This window comes from Rattus norvegicus, chromosome 7 (assembly GCF_036323735.1).
Source record: "Rattus norvegicus strain BN/NHsdMcwi chromosome 7, GRCr8, whole genome shotgun sequence".
Classification (NCBI taxonomy): Eukaryota; Metazoa; Chordata; class Mammalia; order Rodentia; family Muridae; genus Rattus; species Rattus norvegicus.
In genome coordinates this window covers 92,480,853-92,502,065 of record NC_086025.1, presented here as the reverse complement: position 1 = coordinate 92,502,065, position 21,213 = coordinate 92,480,853, and the positions used below count along the sequence as shown (strand labels likewise).

The 21,213-nt window shown below is 47.1% G+C and overlaps 1 protein-coding gene across 12 annotated transcripts in view; it reads left to right on the top strand.

Annotated features, from left to right (window-relative positions):
- Window positions 1–21,213, top strand: part of Mtss1 (MTSS I-BAR domain containing 1) — a 139,217-nt gene that overhangs the window by 15,379 nt on the left and 102,625 nt on the right. For all 12 annotated transcript variants that reach the window (XM_063263852.1, XM_063263849.1, XM_063263846.1 and 9 more), the window contains 2 exons: window positions 8,677–8,738; window positions 12,014–12,087. In XM_063263852.1, the coding sequence (XP_063119922.1) occupies window positions 8,677–8,738; window positions 12,014–12,087 (136 nt within the window). The remainder of the gene's footprint in view (window positions 1–8,676; window positions 8,739–12,013; window positions 12,088–21,213) is intronic.

Here is a 21,213-nt window from a genome sequence, read left to right as displayed (position 1 = left end):
TGGGTGTGCCTTCTCTTTCACAGGCAGATTCATTGTTGGTGTACTTGGGCAAGTGCATGAGAGTGGGCGGGGGAAGAAGCAACCATTGATTATCCCCAGGCTGTCATCCCTGATGGACAGGGATAATTAGTGGATGAGGCAAGTCCCAATCAGAAAATAAAAGCCCAGGACTGGTATTTATGATGGATGGGTTCAACTAGTGCCTTTCATCTGAGGCTCTTTGGAGACTGCATCTCTCAAGCTAGGGTGAGGAAGCTTAGGTTGGGAGACAGAGGCTCTGGCAGGCATTCCTGAGCCCTGGCGCTAATTATGCATACCCACTTCTGGAAGCTGAATGCATTCCTGAACCCAGAGATGCTCAGCTTGGGTCAGAAGGGCCAGATCCCTCTCCATGCTTCTTTACTTTCTTATCTCCCTGGAGGCTGAGCTCACCCAGGAGACTTAGGAAGGACCCATGAAGCTCTGAGTAATGACCAGCTCCGAGATCCATTCCAGTGCCCATGGAAAATCCGAGGACGAGATAGAATCACTCACATTCGTCCAAGCGGCTGCGAGCGAGCGTTCCTATGTGGTTCAGGCTTTTCTCTGTACAGAGGGGTTTCCACAGCTGTCCTGACCGTTTCTAGGGTGACGTACACTTCTCCCTGGGCCTCAGCATTCTGTCAGTGTGGCTCCAGAGCCGTGCCTCTGCTCTGCCTTGCCTCCTGTAGGACACATCTGAAGTAGGCTGAGTCACCGCCTTTCCCCGTGGCTGCTCGGAGTCCCTGGAAACTGTCGTCCCTGTAGTCAGATCTGGCATCAGATAGTTTTTAACCTTTCTTTGTGTGTCTGTGCCTCGGTTTCCTCACATTCGAAACAGAAGCAGCACAAGCCTTGCTGTGGATACATAATGCGAACGCATTGAGGATGGACTCCTCAGGGAGTGTTCAATGCAGTCAGCAGCCTCAGGTTATACATGCCATCTCTCAGGTCCCTCTTCAGAGCAAGGACAGCAAAGTCTGCATTTTTGCCAAACCTCCAGGGTCGGGTCCATCAGTTAAGGCTTGGGAAGTGCGGATACAGACAGATATCTGGTGCCTAGCAACTGTTTAGAAAGTGCTGATGCCTGACACGGCTGTCACCTGTGATTTCCTCCAAAAGAATCCAGGACCTATCAGGTCCTACCTGCCTTGCATTGTCTTAGCCGTGACTGCTAGTAAGCCAGCCTCTGTCTGACTCCTTCTGGGCAGGACAAGGGTCTTTGAGCTGGACCCCAGTTCCCTACAGCCAGACCCCACTAATCCTCATTTTCTTCTCAACTGAACTCCTCGTGAGGGTCCCCTCTGGTTCCCCTGGCTCCTCTTACACGTTGTGGGTTTTCTAACCACAGTCTCTGCCCTCCTGTGTCCCTTGAGTGTCACTGTGCTATCGAATTCCCTCAGCTGTCCCTTGATCTCAACTGTCACAGTGGGACCAGTATGGGAGAAGCAGTTGGTACATTATTATCGAGCGAGCACCAGTAACTAGCCTTAGGAGGCCAGGGGGTTACACGGTTTGTCTTCTGAGGGTGGGAAGCCATTCCTTGTTTAATATGGAACAGAATCAAGGGAGGCCAGAGTGACTTCTGTGTTCTGCTCCCACATTGGGTGACTGCATGGCTCCTGGCTCGGGACAAGTGGAGGTAGAGGAGGAAGGCGAGAAGGACTCTGACTCCAAGGTGGATGTGGAGAAGCCATTTATGGATTAGCTAGTGCCCACCAAATTCTCTAAGGTGAAGGAGAATTTTAGGAAGGCTTCTCCCTAAACAAGGAAGAATCGGGTTCTATTCTCTTGTCTTTCACGAAGGGCGCAGGTTGCCCCCACGCATGTGACCAGTGAAGCAGGTTTGCAAATCACCTGGCCAGCTTGGAATTGATGTCATCTGTCATCTGAACAAGGGTCACCCTGGCTCCCTCTGCTGTCCCGTTTGCGGTTCAGCTGCGGACTTTGCCCTTGAAGGCTGGCCTCAGCGACCTTGTCCATCCTGCCCGGTTTTGCTCCTATTCAGCAAAATTGTAGTACCTCAGTGTCCCCTGGGATCTTTACCCCCTGTCAGCTGTGTCCGCAAAGTCCTTGCCTCGTGGTTTAGAAGGGGGAGACCCTGGGTCGTGGCTCAGAGATGAATCACATGATGTACTAAGCGGAGGGAATGGACACAGCTAAGACAGGAGGGTGGGGGATGAGGGAGTATGGCAGAGAATGTTCTGGAGGAAGCAACATTTGTGTTGGGCAGTGAGTGAAGCTCGTAGGATTGCTGAGCTCCAGCCTCCACCCTGGACTTCTGAAGAGAGGGTAGCTGTTGGGTAGTGTTTGGAGCGTGAACCCCACGAGGGGGCCACATGAAGTTATGTGATCAGGAGAGACCCCTTCTCCTGTCTGGTGTGTTTTGGTGAATAAATGGGTTTTCCTTTCCTTAGGCAGGGTGCTCCCTCCTTTTTTAATGCTGGTGTAATCTGAGTTTAGTATTTAAGGCTTCTAAAAGCTCCTTCCCCACTTCGGCAAGGCCTCAAGGGGCTGCTGGGGAGGAGGGTCTGATTTTGCCTGTGACTTTGGGTGCTGGGTGGAGTCTGGTTTTCTTTGATTGTGGTGTCTCTGTAGTTCTGAAACCTTCATGTGTTCTCCGATGAGCCCCATGGCGAGTGGGCGTGGGCACGTCCTTCCCACAGCTCTGGGAGACATTCCTCAAGGGTTTTTTTCCACTGTGCGCAGGACACCTGTGAAAACACTTGGGACCCAGGATCATCTTCCTGAGGCTGCATGGTGCAGACTGAATGGAGGGCTGGGTTGGCATTGCTTTGCAAAGGGTTCTGAGTGCATCCAGGGCCTTCTGAAGCCTGCCTACCACCTTCCTCAAGTCTCCCAGTAGTAAACAACCCCCAAGGCTTTTAGAAAACTCTCTACAGGTTCTTCTTCCTTGCACACATCCTCCACACCTTTGGCTTTTATAGTAAGGCTCCTTTTAGGTGGGTAGAAACTATTTCCCCGAAAGAAACATTAAAAAAGTACGGTGCAACCTGCTACTACCTTGTTTTCAAGTTTGAGTATTATTCACACCCTCCCCCATTTCCTAATAACCAAGTTTCTGTTTTATGTTCTTAGAATCTTTTTTTTTTTAAGACTCCATTAAATTGCAGACTGCCTAAAATGGGTGGGTTTGATGCTCTGATGGATCATCGCATAGCATTAGATCAGGAGACAGGAGAGAGCCGCTTTTGGCAGCCTTCTCCTGGCTGGGTGGGCGTTTGTATGTGGGAGGCTGTGTGCTATATCCCTTGATGAGGAAGGGTACACTCCTTCCCCCCTTCTTTCCTTTTCTAATTTAGGAACAATTGAAGTGAGGTTCCAGATAGGTGCAGATCCTCCCCACCTTCCCCCAAGCCCTGGGAATTAAACTTAGGGCTTTACACAGGCGGGGCACACACTACCACTGAGCGGGCTGTATTTCCATCCTACATGACTTTTGTAAGTGGCTATAGCTATTCCAGTTCCTAGGCACACTGCTCTTGGCTTGGGCTGAGTACCTCGGAGTCTGTTTAGGATACACTGACAAACCTGCTGACACTGTAGACACTGTAGCTGCCTTGGTCTGTTCTTCCCAAATAAGGTCAATATATCTTGAGCCACCTCTTGCCTCCCACCTTGGCTGCTTCTGCACTGGGACCAGGAATGAGGGATCCCAGCCTGCACAGCTAGCTGGTTTGCCGTGTGGCTCCCAGTGAGCACCCTGAGGGAGCTCTCTCAGAGTCTGCAAATGCCGATAGCCATCTTCTCAAACACGTCCCTGTCTGTGTGCCAGTCACCGCAATGAGTCCCTTTAGGTGTGACCTTATTTATTTATTTGTACAGCTTTTCTGAGATAGCATGTACAAATCTTATAATGTGCCCGTTGAAAGTGGATAGACAGTTGGTTTGTAGTATGTTCTTAGAGTTGCACAACCCCTACCACACAGTTTTTGAGCACTTTCATCACCCAAGAGAGAAACTCCCTCTTAGCCATAAATCCCTATTTTTTGCCCCAGTGCAGCCACTCCCCATAGCTCCTGGCAGTCCCTTGACTGTCTTCTAGCTCTATTTCCCTCCTACTTAATTATAATTGAATATCCTTGACCAACCCCATCCATATCCCCCTTCCTCCCACCATTGGATCAGATTCCACTGTTTCAGGTTCCACTTTGGTAAGAGTGATGTGTTTATAAAAAGATAAACAGAGGGGGGATATGTTTTGGCGGATGTGTGGTGAGGTATGGGGAAGGGGATGCCCCTGCCGGCCCATGCTGAGGCATCCTTTCCACCTGAGGGGAAACACAATGGTATAGTATAGAATAGAGTTTATTCAGGGCACGGGGAGGGGAGTTGAGAGGGTAGTAGAGACAAAGTCAGAAAGAGATTAGAGAAATAGAGGCTGGCCATGATCATGTGGAGAGAGAGGGGGAAAGGGAATGGGGACAGAGAGGGGAAGGGAATGGAGAAAGACTAAGAACAAGAGAGTGAGGAGGGGGCAAGCACCCCCTTTTATAGTGAGTCAGGCGTACCTGGCTGTTGCCAGGTAACCGTGGGGCAGAGCTTAGACAGAATGCTAACAAAGAGCATATGGGGTTTGTCTTCCTGTGTCTAGCTTGTTTCCTCTAATCCTACACTCTAGTTTCATCTGGGCTGTCTCTGACAGGATGAACAGTAGTCCGTGTTGCAGATGCACACCGTCTGTGACCCACCAGCAGTTGATTGACACGTGGGCTGATGCCCGTGTTAGCCAGGAGTGCAGGTGTCTTCTCAGTGCTACTATGACCTCATGCATTCCCCAGATCAACCTGTGAGTTAACGGTGTGTCCATGCGGACATCCAATGACTGACATCACACAGCAAATGGGGGAACTAGTAAGGATCAATCCAGGTGGTTCCCAGGAACTCTCTTCTCTATTCCTCTCCCACGGTCTTTCAGTGTTAATAAGCGGTGCTGCTCCTAAGGGTGGTGGAATTGTCTTATACCTGATCTTAACCAAAGGCAGTGATGTGGCTGAGCTGTTTTAATTATTATTATTATAGGGAAATGGGCTCCCAAGGGTCCAGTGATTTCTCCTAGTAAATGACTGGCCTGGCTTTGCCAGAGTTTAGGTGATAGGCCCATGCCTCTGGCTAATCCAGCATGTTGTCACAAGATAATGTAGCCCAGGGTGTCCTCAAAGTCATCATGGCCAAGACTAGCCTAGTACCCTTAACTGGTTTCCAGATACTGGATTATAGGCATAAAGAACCACCCCTGGCCTGATTGACTCAAAGTCTTGATCGACTAGGCGCTTGGGTGGGTAAGGACTAATCTCGAATCCTGCTTTATATTATAGATGACAGTGGTGCCTCCAGCTAGAAGAAGGCTGGTACATGGCCTGTTTTCTCCAGGAGCTTCTTCTCAGGGCTTGTGGATGAGAAAGAGGGTCTGGCTAGGCAGACAGTAATGAGTTTCTATCTTCAGTGCTCCTGGAAGGTACGTCTGTCAGGACAGAACCCTAGTGGCCTGCCATAGGTCTCAGAGTTAACTGAACTCTAGTTACAGGGTAGAGTAGTCCCCTACAGGTTTGATAGAGAAGTAGTGAATATGGAGGGGTCAGAATAGATCTTTATGGTGTTCTGATGAGACCATAGTGGAGGCTGGAGCACCCTCAAGATAGATTGGTTGGTCTGTCTGTCTGTCTGCCTGTCTGCCTGCCCGCCCACTCACCCACCTACCCACCCACCCACCTACCCACCCACCTACCTATGCATCCATCCATCCATCCATCCATCCATCCATCCATCCATCCATCCATCCATCATCTGTCACTTTCTTGTCTTCCCCCCCTCTCCTTGCCATCCCCTTCCTTTCCCTCTGTTGCTTCCTTGAGCGTGTATGTATACCTGTGTGTGTGTGTGTGTGTGTGTGTGTGTGTGTGTGTGTGTGTGTAGTGTATGTAGTGTGTGTATGTAGGTGGGCCAGAGGACATCCTAAGGTATCATTCTCAGGAATGCTGTCTACTTTGTTGCAGACGAGGTTTCTCATTGGTTGAGCATTCACTGGATAAACTAGAATGGCTGGCCAACAAGTCCCTGGGATCTGACAGTTTCTGCCTCTTCAGTGCTGGTATTCCAAGCACATACCTCCATGCCCTGAATTTTTATGTGCATTCTGAGGGGTCCAACTCAGTTCCTCCTGCTTGCTTGCTATCTTTCCAGTTCACTTTTTTTTTTGAGACATCATTTTTTGTAGTTCAGGACTAGCCTTGAGTTTGCTGAGTAACCAGGGCTGGCCTTTAACTCCAAGTGCTGGGATTATAATTGTGCACTACCATGACAAGTTCATTTATTATACTGAGTTCTGTGGTTGGGTTGAAGACACCCCCAGGGCTCAAACACAGGATAAGGGCCATGTTTCAAGAACCGTGTCAAGAACCTAGATGTTGGTTGCCATGACTCAGATGTAGCTGCCAAAGGGACTTTACCAAGAGCCCTGGTGCAGCTTAGCTTTCTGTGGGAGCAAATGGCAGAGAAGAGACCAAGTGGGTCCCAGATGCACCATAGAGGAGCAGCTGGGCTTGAGCTAGCAGCATATGCAAACCAGACTGCAAGGCTGGTAGGAAATTCATGGTCTAACTGTTGCCAGAACCTCTAATTTGGTCTTAAATTTTTTTAATGTAATGACTTTATTGTTTTCATTAAAGTGATACATGACCCTTATAAAAACAAAGCAAAACAACATTCCGTAGAGGAAAGTACAAAGAAAAAAAAAAGCAATATATCGGTCCAAATCTTCGCTCTCAGAAGCAACCCATTTTAATAAGACAGCTTCACATGTATCCCCTCTGCACGTTTCAGACAGAGTTGATGGCTACAGAAATATATACATGGGTAATTTTTAACAAGGTGTTAAGTCTTATGTATGTAAGTTTCAAAATAAAACCCTTTTAAGTATTGGAAGGAAGTGACTGAAGAAACATCTTGGAACAAGCAGCTAGACTGTCTTCTTTCCCAGAGAACTAGGTTTTCAGGTGTGTCTTAAGACTGGTTCGTAACCAGGGCTGGCTTTGCCTCCATAGGATATCTGACAGTGTCTACACATAGTTCCATTGGTCATAACAAAGGCTTGGTGGCTTCTGGTATTTCGGGAGTAGGCAGAGGCCAATGATGGCCTGCCATCCTTTGAGGTATAGGCCAGCACCACAGCAGAGATCCACACAACCAGAGTGCTGGGAGTGCCGAGGCCAAGAGACAGCAGCGAGGTTAGGAGGAAACACTCCATGGCAGCCGTGATAGCATGGTTTCGCTCCACTGCACCTTTAGACAGTTTGGGCTCAGCAGTGGTTAATTTAATCCCTCCCACTCCCGACCTTGCTCCTCTTAGCAACAAAAACAAGAGGCGGCACAATACTATTTTTACTTTGTCAAGAAGCCTACCGTTGTGACCCCCAGGTGAATGATTCAGTGATAGATAACACGTCCCCACCGTGATTTATCTCTACTGGGTTCGTTTGGAGTCACGTCTTGGTGGATGCCGCCTCATCTCAATAAATATGTAATATGTACGGGGAGGGAGGTGGCAGGCTGCATGCTGGCTTGCCCTGCTCAGAACAGAACCTACTCATTTGTGTCTTAGTACTGTACTCAGGAGGAAGAGACACGCTGTGCTCTAGGTTATGGAGGGTCTGTGTGGTGGGGTCCCTTGGTGAAGCACGGTTGGACTTCAGAGTTCAGTATAGATTATCAGATTATCAAAGATTATCAGTGTTGATCCTAAGGACTTCTGGAAGGTTAGACCTAGAGCCGTGTGAACGCTATGGACAGATGGCTTGACATAGGCAGCCCGGGCGTGGGATGAGCCCTTGCTGAAGTTTGCTGGGAAACCACCTGTTGCCATAGTGCACACAGATGCCGGGGTTAAACATCAGCTGGGAGGCTATCTTTAGGTTATTTTTGAGCCTTAGGATTCTGATAGGCTGATACTACTTCTCGATAGTCACCTGTCCTTTATTTTTATTTTTTTATTTTTTTATTTTTGGTTCTTTTTTTCGGAGCTGGGGACCGAACCCAGGGCCTTGCGCTTCCTAGGCAAGCGCTCTACCACTGAGCTAAATCCCCAACCCCGATAGTCACCTGTCCTAAGGAGAGGTTTCAGTCATCTGGCTCTGTGACAAAGAGAATAGACAGAGCCATGTTGTATGCACAGGTGACCCAGGATAGAGCTGTGTGTGTTCTGGGCTTTTTTTTCTTTTCAAGACAGGGTTTTTCTGTTTAGCCCTGGCTGTTTTGAAACGCACTCTGTAGATGAGGCTGGCCTCAAACTCACAGAGATCTGCCTGCCTCTGTCTCCCAAGTGCTGAGATAAAAGGCATGCACCACCACTGCTGGGCACGTTCTATATTTTTAAAATTTGGACCCACCGTGTACATAATGCAGACTCCAAGGTGTAGGTGTTGGCTTGCAAAGCTAGTTCCTGTCCGTGTCCATGGTTATTTGCAAGATTATAGGGACAGGGCGTATCCGAAACAGTTCCACAGCCATTGCCTGTCCAGGGTGTATATATGAAAGAACCCTACGGAGGAAGATCACATCTGCGGATTGTTCCTTGCGTGGTTGGAATCGGGCGCTTGACTCACCACACTGTGACTGATTGCTGGCTTTGTTCTGTCGTAGGGGAGCTATCCAGTTTGGGAAGACTTCATAAACAAAGCAGGGAAGCTTCAGTCCCAGCTTCGGTAAGTAGACACACGTGTTCTACAGAAAAAGGCGACATCCTCAGGCAAGACAGAGGGAGGGGGACCGGCACACACATCTGGCCTAAATTTAGAAGCGTCACACATAGAGAAGCTTGTAACAGTAACAGGCACGGCGTAGAGCTGTGTCAATTCACAGTATCCTGCCCTACCCCCCAACCTCAGTGAATTCGAACTTAAGTCTGCTCTGCCTCCTGCCCTAGGAGTTTTCAGAGTTTGATTCCATAGAGTAATCGTGGGCAATGTTTACGTGGCACCCACTGTGTGCCAGGCGCATGTGAACTTGGTGGGAAATCTCAGCCGCACAAGGTTAAGCACAGGTTTCAGTTCTCCTGATCTGGAAGCTGAGGCACAGGTAACAGCCTGTTCATAGAGAAGCCACTGGTGACAGAAACAGAGATAAACAGGAGCGGTCAGGTTCCAGAGTCCCAAGTTCGTTCTCATCCACCTGTATTGTCCTCCACACACAGAGTTTAAAATCTCAGTGTACATTGGTACACAATTCCATTTACATAAGGATGAGCTCAGCAGCGGGAGGCTGGGCCAGGGGTTTAAAGGGAACTTACTACGGATGAGGGACAGGAGTCTTTGAGACGGTGGAAATGTTCTCACGTTGGGATTTGAAGATGGCTGTCCAAGTCTACATTTACTAGAAGCCATGGAGATAGACCCTTAGACACTTAGAAGTACGTTTTACAGTTTGAAGGTTGTATCTCGAGAAGCTGCTCACACAGTGTGCGTGCTAGGATTTTCTCTAAGAGCCCCACGTGGCCCAGTGTGCCTGTTTCGTTATTGTTGCTGTGATAGACGAGATGCTCACAGGTTGCAGCTCCACCCTTCCCGAAGTCAGTGTGAGCAGAGATACGTCTGGGCTGCGCTTGGTGGATACCCCAGGAAGCATGGGCCACTTGAAAAGGACCGTTTGGATAGTCTTCGATGGCGAGATTGAGACAGATGAGACTGGGTGAGAGGGCAGAGCAGTGGGGCAGGAGGTAGGGGTGTTCTGGGAAAAAGAGCCACCCCTGATAGACAGACAAGGGAGGGTGACTTGTCATGTCTTAGCCTATGCAGGGCTGCTGCTCAGAGCTGTTGCCTACAGGCACGTGGCTCCTCTGTAGTATAGAACTTGGCCAGAGCACGTGGGTTTCCTTCAGCTTTAGTTGGGGGGGGTGTGTTTGCAGCCTTTTATGTGACCCCCAAGTAGACATCAGACCCTGGATATATACCTTCTCCAGTTATCGAGTCCTTGGCTGTCTCCTCGATTTCTGAGCTCATTGGGCCATGTCTGGGTCTTCTTCTGAAGGCTTCACCGGCCTCCTGTCATGGGGCTACCCTGGCCTCCTAGCCATTTGTCATCCACTGGGCTCATCTCACATAGGTTAGCGTCCCTCCTGTAGGAGGTCTCCCCCTGAACTAAAGCATTTAAGTTTCCCCTTCCTTTTCTTGTCCAGCCTCTGATTGTTTGAGGGGCTGTCAGCGTGGGCTTGGAGAAAAGTTGTTCTCCTTGCCTTTAGCTGGTGAGAATGGTGGAGCCTGAAGTACTGAGCTCACTGCCTGTCTTGAACGCAGAAAGTAAAAGTCAAGGTAGACTTCTCAGCACCTGTCCCCACCATGTCCCCAATCTAGGTCTTCTGAGATCAGGGGCCATTTCTTTGTCAGTTTATCAAACTGAGAGTTTAATTTTGAGTCTTGGAGAAAGGCTGCAGTTACCACTGCAGAAGCGGCACGTCTATCTGTCTTGGAGTGTTTAAGCTGAATTATCCTGTTAGCTCTTGGTGGTTCCTTTTTTTCTGTGTGCTCAAAGAAAGGGCCAAGATGACCTTTGTGCTGTCAGAAACTGCAGTGTGACAGTCATTTAAAAGCTCTTAATTCCTCAAAATTGACCATCGTCCTAGTTTGCAGTAGAAGTCTACTCCAGTGACTGTAACGGACAAGGCTTTGTCTGCCGCTGGCTCATAAAATATGGTTGATTGGCATTGAGTTGAATGAGAATAAATAAATCAAGCCAGCTTGTCAGATATTAATCGTAAGTCAGAGTGAGCTATTTATAAGTCTCAGGATGTCTGATAAAGATAACTTTTTCAATGTTTGCATTTGATGTCAGCACTTTAAAAATGTTTCAAATGTATGCTCATGTATGTGTGTGAAGGGGGAGGGGGACGATTGTTTAAAATTGAACAGAATATATTCTTGATCTGCTAGAAACTCTCAGACCTGATTTTGAAATTTGGCTTAAAGGACCATATTCAGAGCCTCCTAGAAACCTTTCGTTGCACAGACACTGTCGCTGTGTTTGAGACAGACCATTTCCTTTTCTATATTCTGAATTCTGTTCTCAAGTCCTTCTCTTGTTGTGACTTTGCCTTCTTGGGAGGAAGACTCAGTAGAGACTGGCGTCATGTAATAAACACTTGAAGACTGCATCAGGCTTCGAGTTCATTTTGAAGTCCCCGAGTGATAGGCGACTTCTGTTGGTTTGTCACAGAGCAGCCTGGGTGGGACTCTGGTCATTTCTCAGTTCACAGTGTCCTAAGTCACCGAGTGACCAGTGCATCCAGCTGGTTGTGCTTATGGGAATGAGTAAGAATTAAGGAAGATTCCCAAGGCAGGAACTGAGCTTTAATTCTCCCCTTGGTTGCTTTTAGGACTTCAGAAGATGCAGTTGAAAGAGCATCCCGGGGCCGGACAAAACAAAACAAATGAAACCAAACCCCAGTATTTTAGTCTGGTATAGTTGAGGATTTAGGGAGCAAAGCTGTGCCTAGCTAGTGTTGCAGTGGGTCAATCTGGGCCTTGAGTCATAGTGGCAGGGCATCAGTCACTCTTGTATGAACCAGTGACCTCTAAAATGTCTTTCGACTTGTGGTCTCGGTTTTCCTTTTCTTTTCCTTTCTTTTTCTTTCTTTTCTTTTCTTTTTCTTTTTCTTTTTGGCAGTAAAATGTTGAACTTTCTGCTCTCCAAGATTTGGTTCCCTGCCAATTCACGTACACATAAATTACTTCCCTATTCTAAGGCTGATGTTACCTGTACCGTCTACACTTTAATAATATTTTCTTCTTTAGGGTAGAAATTTTGCTCAGTAATTCCGCAGTCGGGCCATCTTTGCGGTTGAGTGCGAGGGAGAAAACACTGTCTACCCCTAGACTGCTTCCCTGGAGGCTTCTGCTCCCGGTGTAGCAGAGGTTTTAGCCTAAGAGGTGCAACGATTTTGCCAGTGAGACATTCCTCACGCTTTTGTTATCTGTTTGCATTTCAGGACAACAGTAGTAGCAGCAGCTGCCTTCTTGGACGCCTTTCAGAAAGTGGCTGACATGGCCACCAACACACGTGGTGAGCAGATGGGAGGCTGCCTTCCAGCGCTAACTGGATCCAGCACGTGGGCTCTCCCCCTGGGTGGCTTCCCGAGAAGATGCGGCTCGAGTTATCAGAGCCTGGCTGACTCATAGTTTTCATATATTTTTAACTCTGTGGGGTTGTGCATGTTAGAAGTTGTAACCAGTTCCCCAGATAGTGAAGTGTGCGTGGAGACTAGACAAGAAAGGGGAGGAGCCACTGTTCCTCCTAGGCGGCCTGCTGTGGGTGTGACTGGAGTGACGGGCCTGGTATAGAGCCTCGAGCTGCACCTTGGTCCTGCTGTGACCCCTCCAGCACAGGTTGCTTTATGCTCCCCCATGGTACCTCCTGGGATGGGAAGTCCTGGAGACAATTACATGGCTGCTGTCCTTGTCAAACAAGGAATCCTTTTATGATAGGAGCATCGTCCTGTGGGCCGTAACCATCTCTCTGTCCCTAGTCTTTGGATGCAGACCCTGTGAACAAGAGATCGATACAGTCCTGATGGTACCACACAAGACAAAGCGTCCAGAGCCTAATTCATGTTTAGAATATGTTTGGGAAAGCAGTGACCAGAAGGTGAAATCTTTTGAAAAGATTTCATGGCTCAGAGTCCCAGGAATATCTGTGACGTGTGAGAGGCGCCAAGGGAAAGGGGATACTTGGAGGCCTACCTTCCTCTCATTCCCACACAGCCTCTCTCTGCCTGTTCCTTGGCTGGTCATTCTGGGCTCCCTCGTTGCATGGATAGCTATGAACCTGCTCTCACTGACACTGGGAACTTTGGGCATTTAGGGCAAGGCTGAGTCTTGGTCCCAGTCCCTCCGGTGGTCCACTGAGACCCACTGTGGGCACTTAATTAAATATTCATAGGTTGAAACTCCTTTTATTGCAGGACTGTCACGGGACCACAAGAATCAATATGTTTCCCCCTTGTCCCCAAAAGGCACACAGTTTGAGTAGGGAGACTGAGATGTGTAAATAAGGAGTGCCTATGGTAAGAAATAGTATGTGTGGTAAGGTAATAGCTGAAGCACGCGGTACCAAGGGACTGTCGGAGAATGAGCTATTACCCAGCGTAGGGAATCCGGGAGATTTTCTCAGGGGAGGTACCATTTCTCCTCCTTTCTGAGATGCCAACAGCATTGCAAAAGGTTCCCACGGAAACATGACAGTGACGTCAGCATCAAGTTTCCTTCATCTGGTTTGTCTGTGTGGTGAAGGTCCTAACCCGTATAATTTGGAAATGTCTTTAAAATGACTTAACTTAGATCTAACCTGTTGTAGGAATTGGGGAAACTTTGATTCTACAGAACCTAACGTGCAAACCAATGTTTAGTGATGTGAAAAAGAAAATATCCATCCACGATGTATTTCCTTCTCCCCTCAGCTGTGTCTGGAACTGTCAGCCATGCATACCTTATTTCCCTTGTGCAAGTGTGTGTGGAGGTCAGAAGACAGCTTGCAGGAGTTGTCCTCTGTTTCTAGAGCTCAAACTCAGGCCTCCATCTTTGGCAGCAGGCGTTATATTACCTGCTGAGCCGCCATCTTTTTTTTTTCTCCTTTGAGACAGTCTTAAGTAGCCAAGACTGCCTTGAGTCCATTATGTAGCTGAGGATAACCTTGAACTCCTGATCCTCCTGGGTGCTGGGATTACAGGTGTGAGCCACCAGGCCCAGTGTGGGATTGCATTCCCAAGGCTCAAGAATTCAGAGTATGTTTTTAGATTTTACTGTTAAATTGCTGGGTGGATCATAAAGGAGCAACGGGAAAGGTGACCCTGATTGTCTGTGATTTCCTGTGGTAAGAACCTGAGTTTTTGAAGAGGCAGCTCCCAGGGTACTTCTTGGGGTGGGGTGGGAGTGGGGGATTGGAGGGCCTGGAAATTCTCATGCTTCCAGGGGAGGAAAAAAATGGCATTGTTGGAAAAGAAGCAGGAAGAGGCTCTCTGGAGGTAATGAGTTAGAGCCAGGCTTGGGGCGAGGGGGCGGGGCAATGTCACTGTGAACAGACTCCTGTGTGACACATCTTTAAGCCACTTGGTTTCAGGTCGTTCAGCAGCACAGTTTGTTTAGGATCCAAAGCATGGCTGCTTTCTTTCACTGGATGTGGGAGCCCCTATGCCTTACAGAATATACGGCTGACAGGAACTGTTTCCATGGTGATATGAGAAGCTTGGAAGTACTTCTTAAGCCAATGATTTAATTTCTTAGAAAAAAGAAGAAAATGGGAAACTTATGGAATGTTCTCTTTACAAAAAAAAAAAAAAAGTTTAGTGTCCTTTGTAAACATTTTTGTCACTCCCTCCCCAGGAGGAAAATGTTAGCTTCACATCAGTATGTATGCAGTTCTTTCTCAGATGGCCACTCCTAGGAAACATTAAAGCCACTTGGGCTTCTGCTCCACACTGTGGCACCAATTCCTTGCCAGCACTGTAGATCCAATCTCTATGTCTAGTAGACTCGATCTTGCATAGAGCGAGTTCTAACTATTATTCTGTGGCTGGATTTGTGTCTCCCCCAGGTATTTGCTGTTACAGGCTATGCAGCAGATGCATCTATGAATATCGTGTGTGTGTGTGTGTGTGTGTGTGTGTGTGTGTGTGTGTGTGTCTGTGCCAGCATGTGAGGGTCAGAGGTCAATGTCAGGTGTCTTCCTCTGACACTGAGCCTGTATCTTATCATTTCATCCTGTCTGGGTTTCTGTCTCATAACCTCCACCTGTCTTTGCCTGTGTCCCCGCTCCCCATTACAGGTTCCTGACATTATACTCTGGCTTCTATGTGTTTGCTGGGGATCCAAACTCAAGTCTTCATGGTTGAGCAGCATGGAGTGCTGGCTCTCCAGATGAGTGACCTGTCTTAGTGGTTTATTCCTCACCGGAAAGGATGAGTCTGTAGAAGGCTGTGGGCTTCACAGTGGTACACAGCTGTGTACTCTTAGCCTCTCTCCACTGGCCTTTCTTGCTGCTCTCCCCAGCCCCTGGTAACCACCATTCTATGTTCAATTTCCTCCCTCCCTCCCTCCCTCCCTCCCTCCCTCCCTCCCTGTAACCACCATTCTATGTTCAATTCTTCCCTCCCTTCCTCCCTCCCTTCCTCCCTCCCTCCCTTCCTCCCTCCCTCCCTTCCTTCCTCCCTCCCTTTCTTCCTTCCTTCCTTCCTTCCTTCCTTCCTTCCTTCCTTCCTTCCTGTAACCACCATTCTATGTCAATTCTTCCCTCCCTCCGTCCCTCCCTCCCTCCTTTCTTCCTTTTGATTTATTTATATATATGTCTTATATATATAAGACACTGTAGCTGTCTTCAGACACATCAGAAAAGAGCATCAGATCCCATTACAGATGGTTGTGAGCCACCATGGGTTGCTGGGAATTGAACTCAGAACCTCTGGAAGAGCAGTCAGTGCTCTTCGCCACTGAGCCACGTCTCCAGCTGTGTGTTCAGTCCAGTTGAATATCTGTACCATATCTTCCCCCGCCCCCCTTTGGTTGACGGTGTCCCTTTCTTGGCCATCGAGAACAGTACTGCTATAAACGGCTGCAGATGTGTCTTCCACGTGCAATTTCCTTCCCTTTAAATATTACTCAGGGGGCCTTGCTGGATCATATGTTAGCTCTATTTTTAATATTTGAGGAACCTCTGTGGTCCTCCAAATGACTGTGCTAATTTATGCTCCTACATAAACAGGGAAGAGTTCCTCTGCCTACATCTCTGTCAGCACTTGCTTTTCTCTTTTCTCTTTTCTTTTTCCTTTTTCTTTTTTTGTCTTTTTGAGAAGGGGTTTCCTTGCCTGTCTTGGTACTCTCAGCTGTAGTCCAGGCTGGCCTTGAATTTAGAGATGCTCCTGCCTCTGCTTCCCAGTGCTGGTATTAAAGTTGTGTGCCACCACCGCATGGCAGTCCTTTGTATTCTCTGCAGTGGCTATTCCATAGAGCTGGGCGGTGCCATCCCCTTGTCATGGTTTACATTTCTATGGAGCCTCTCCCTGCGTCTCATATCTCTACTGCACCAGTATCCAGAATGTCAAGATAATGCTAACTGGGTTTGGTTTCTGGCTCCAGAATATTCATATTTTTGTGTTCTCAAAGGAAAGAGCTCTGAAAGATTTTTGTCATTCATGAGATCTTTAGCATGAGTTATCAGCAAAGTTTATTTATGAAAATCTTCTACAAGTAGTTCCTATGAGGATCAAATCAATCTTCTCATAGTATACTTATTCTTTATACAGTGTTGAAATCTGGACTCTATTTTGATCCTGTTTTTCTAAATAAAAGCATATAACTTGACTGTGCTCATGTATATATTGATTATGTATTTTATATATATATATGTACATATATATACACACTATACAATGTGTATAATGAAATGATGGAATTTGAGTTTATTGGCAATAGGCACAGCTCTATATGTTTAGTTTACACTCTGGAATTAATATCTCATTTATGTAAGATACAGAAGCATGCTCTCTTTCTCTGGATTCACTGGCCACAAAAGATTAGTTGATAGGTGTTAACTGTCTTAGATTTTGTGGCTGTCTCTGGAGTTGAAAGCTTTGAGTTGGTGAGTATGCATTTTTCTGGGTCAGTTAAAAACCAAGGAAAGAAAAGAACAGGGAATGAATACAAGGTTTCTCAGTATGCTGCAGCGGGCAGCCATGTGTGCTAGGGAGTGTCCGCACACCTGTGAGTGCCCGATCTGGGTGCCTACTGTGTCCAGCCTCTAGTACTGGTCCTCACAACATTGTTTGCTTAGGTCAGCAAGGGCCTTTGAAGAGCACAGTGCTGTGTGACTTTTTTTCCCCATGTTTTTGTGTTTTACTGTAATTACATTTACATCTTTGAAAACCCATCCTGGGCGTGTGCCAAGCCCATTCACAAGAGCTCAAGGTTTTCAGAAGGAAAGAAATGGGTTCCAGGCAGACTAGATCACATCTAAAAGTGAGCATGGCTTTCATATGGAAAACCTTTACTACGTCCTGCGGGCTGGACTCTGCTTTGAGTGGTTTACATGTAGAGTTGTCTCTTCTTTGTTATTGGGGATCCTTCCCAAGACCCACATCAGATGCCTGGTATGTATGCTTTCTCATATACATACATGCATGCATGCATGCATACTGCTTTCTTACATACATACATTCATACATATATGCATACATACATACATACATATTGCTTTCTCACATACATTCATACATACATGCTGCTTTCTCACATACATACATGTATGCATACATAAATATATACATACATGTATACATACGATAAGGTTTATTGTGTAAATTGGGCACAATGACATTAACAACATCTAATAATGAGAACAGTTATAATGATACTACAATAAAAGCTATTTGAAACTTAGGAATTCTTTATTTCTAGAATTTTCCATTTCATGTGTTTGGATCGTGGTTGGCTGGGTAGTGAGTAGAGCTGGGTAAGAGGACCCAGGGTCTTTTTGTTCTTACAACACCCTGTGATGAAAATTTCAAGGGGTAGAGTCAAAGCAGGTCATGTGTAGAAACTGAGGCAGGTCATTGGCCAGTGAATGGGAGCTCCTCCCCCCTAACCAGTAAGTTAGGGTTCCTTACATAAGGAACTCTGATCTTAGCGTGTGCTTATAATTGGTTTTAAAGTGACTTCATCCCAAAGGCATTAAAAATCCCAATCCATGCAAAAACCCTGGTTGGGAGCTGGGATGTCTGGGTTGGACTTTGGCTGTTCTAGCTGTGTAGCCCCAAGTTTTAATTTCCTCACTGCAAAAAGAACTGGGGTGTGTGTGTATGGGGGGTCCCAAGAAAAGACTAACATCCCTTCCTTCATTATCCATGGTTTTAAACACTGCGTAAGTCTTGTTAAATCGGCTACGTATGAAGTTGGGTGGGGTAAATTTCCTTTTCTAATTTGTCCTTGTAGCTTCTGCTTTTATTCCAGAGAGAACAGAATCGAGGAGGCAGAGTTAATCAGACAAAAATGGAGGGTGGGAGCAAGAAACTGGGTTCCAGAGATGGGCATTTAGGCTGCATTGAGTTGTGGGAATCCCCCTGCAGTTAGAGTTGTGAGTGGTGGGACAGGTAGAGCTGGGACCAAGTGCCTGTCAGGGGTGTGCTTTCATCAGTGAGCCTAGGCCTCCGAGGCAGGTGAGGAGAATCTCTGAGGCTTAGATTCGCTCAAGCAAGCTTGCTCCTTTAGAAATCGTCTGTGATGTCGGTGGACGATGCACACCTTTGGGATGTGTTGTTTGTTAAATGCCACTGTCTGCACTTTCTGGGCATGAACCGTCATCCCTGAAGATGTTTGTGTTCAGGTGCAGTCTTCTTTTTCTTTTTCTTTTTCTTTTTTTTTTTTCTTTTTCTTTTTTTTTTTTTCCCCGGAGCTGGGGACCGAACCCAGGGCCTTGCGCTTCCTAGGTAAGCGCTCTACCACTGAGCTAAATCCCCAGCCCTCAGGTGCAGTCTTGAGGGCTGTGGTGACAGTCCGGTGGGACTCTGGAGTCTGTCTAAAAGCTTCCTAGGAGACTTTGCTTCCTGGTGAGGTTCATTTCTTCTGTCCCTTGGGGCCTCTTGCCACCTTCCCATAACCCACCTGTCGAGTGGCGTCTCCACCCACAGAGAAGCTCCCGAGAGCCTCAGGACATTTGGTTCCTCTGCTTGTGCATTCACATACTCTTCCAGCCTTCTCCCGGCCTCTGTATGAGCTGAGGATCTTCCCTGAGCTGTGTGAGTCCCATGACCTCCGAATCCTTCATCTCTCATGCGGGACTGCTTAGGGCCTCCAGGGCACAGGCTGCTGTTGGAGCCTTGCTGTCACCATTATCCCCACACTGTGGAAGCTCCAGCTGATGACCTGTGTTCTCCTTTATGGGGAGCCCTGAGTCCCAATATCATATACGAGCTTCTGACATTGTTGAACAAGTGAGTGACTATGGCTCCCCGCTCAGGGGCCTTGGTAGATTCTGGAGAGAATGCTGGAGTCCTCTGGGCATGGGGGCCTGCTGGGTTGGACATCTGGACAGAGTGCACTTGAGAGTTCAGAATTTGAATGTTGGTGACCCCTCTCTGAGAGTTCCAGTGTGTCTTCATATTTCACCGTAGCCGGAAGTCCCCTGCCCCCATGAGGAGGTCATGGTACAGGGAAGGTGGCCACCTGCACTTGGCTGGGTGGGGGAAGGGAAGGAATCTTCCCTGGCTGGGCAGATGGTGCTAGGAAATTTCCGAGCTCCAGCCGGGCTGCTCTTGTTTGCCCCAGAGTTTTACTTTAACCAGATTGTTTGAGATGTTAGTAGCCTTTAACTTCTGGATGACCTGAGTGTTCCACTCTAGAACTTTCTTGTTTGCAATTAGAGCCATATGACTACCGTGTACAAAGTACTTTAGCCTCAAACTGGAAAATAATAATAAAAAAAGAGTTAGTTAAAAAATAAAAAGGTCCTTCTTGCAAGCTCAGTGCTGAATATTTTTAAAAAAAGATCTTGAAATACTGCTTTAAAGGAACGTGTTTGCACTCATTCATAAAGCACAGAAGGCTTCACACTGCCTTCGGACAACCCGGAGCCAAGCCCGTGGCCACTGTGGGAAGCGCTTTGGTGTTTTAGACCACATCTTCTGTGGTTATTTCCAGGCAAGGGAAGAACTCTGGAGCATTTGAGAAACAGGTTCCATGCTAATTTCTCCTTAGGAGGCAAATTGAGCCAGCCAGTCAGCAAACTCACGGTCAGCATGTTCTCCTTGCAGTCTTCATGCGTCTGTTTCTGGCACATCACGGGTTAGCGCTGAAGTCTCTAATGGGAGGGGTGAAGAGGGTGTGTGTGTGTGTGTGTGTAAGAACACTAGATTGAAGATGCGTTGGAAAACACTGTTGAATTTGGTTTTGCTGTTTTCAACTTGACCACTCAGTTATGGTTCACATGAGGTATGTGGGTGTGAGGCAGAAGAACAAAGCTATAAAAAAATAAGAATTTTCATGCAATATTTCGTGAAAGAGGAAACTAGCTGGCAAACTCAAAACAATTTTGTTTTATTTTTTTCTCTCTTATTCGTTTTGTTTGTTTGTTTGCCTTTGCTTTAAATCGAAGTCCATTGTGCTAGGACTTGGTGGTCACCACAGTAGCAGACATAAAGACACTGGTTGCTTGGTCTAGGTAGGCTCAACTGGCAGGAGAATTTCTTTGATGGTAGAAATGTGTCCGTGCGTGTGTGTGTGTGTGTGTGTGTGTGTGTGTGTGTGTGTGTGTGTGTAAGAGATAGAGAAAAAATGTTCAGTACAGTAGTTACTGACTTCGTGTAGACAGGATGTCTAAAGAACTATGTTTGTGTTTCTTTCTTTCTTTCTTTTTATTTTTTTTGTCTTTTATTTTCAAGACAGGGTTTCTGGAACTCACTCTGTAGACTAGGCTGGCCTCTAACACAGAGATCCTCCCGTCTCTCTTCCCAAGTGCTGGGATTAAAGGCATGTGCCACCATTGCCTGGCTTTATCCTCTTTTAAAGGATGTCCATTCTTGTGTTGAGGGACACACGTTTTATTTTGTTAAAATACTGGCTGAGCATCCGTTCCTGCCTTTTGAATCTGAAATCCAAAATGCTTGCGCAAACCTTTTTGAGTAAGTAATGATACCACAGTGGGAAATTCTACACTACAAAAATCAGTTTCATGTTCAGGATGATTAAAAATAACATGAAGCTACCCTGAGACCATGTACAGATCAGGTGTATATGAAACAAACGAATAGTATGTGTAGAATTGTCTCTAATAGGGTCTGTCTCTAAGCTTGGGGAAGAAAAAAATCAGCCACCCCTAATACTTCTGGCTCCAAGCATTCCTTTCAGTCCCTGTAGCTGGGGACAGACAGACAGAGTGATGCTTAGGGAAAGCAGTGGCCCAGACCGCTTGTAGATGCAATAAGGAAGGCGGCCTCTGAGCAGGTGAGCCGTGACCTGCTGTGCATTCCAAGTACGGGAAGAGGATTTGCATACCCTGATGGGCGTGGCCTCTGAGACGACCGATCCAGAGTAAGCAAGCTGGCCATGTGCATCCCTGATACCGAGTTCTGTAAAAATGCCCTGCGGCCCTCCTTTGGTAACTGGATGAGAAGCAGGCACACCATTATATCTGATGATATATGTATTG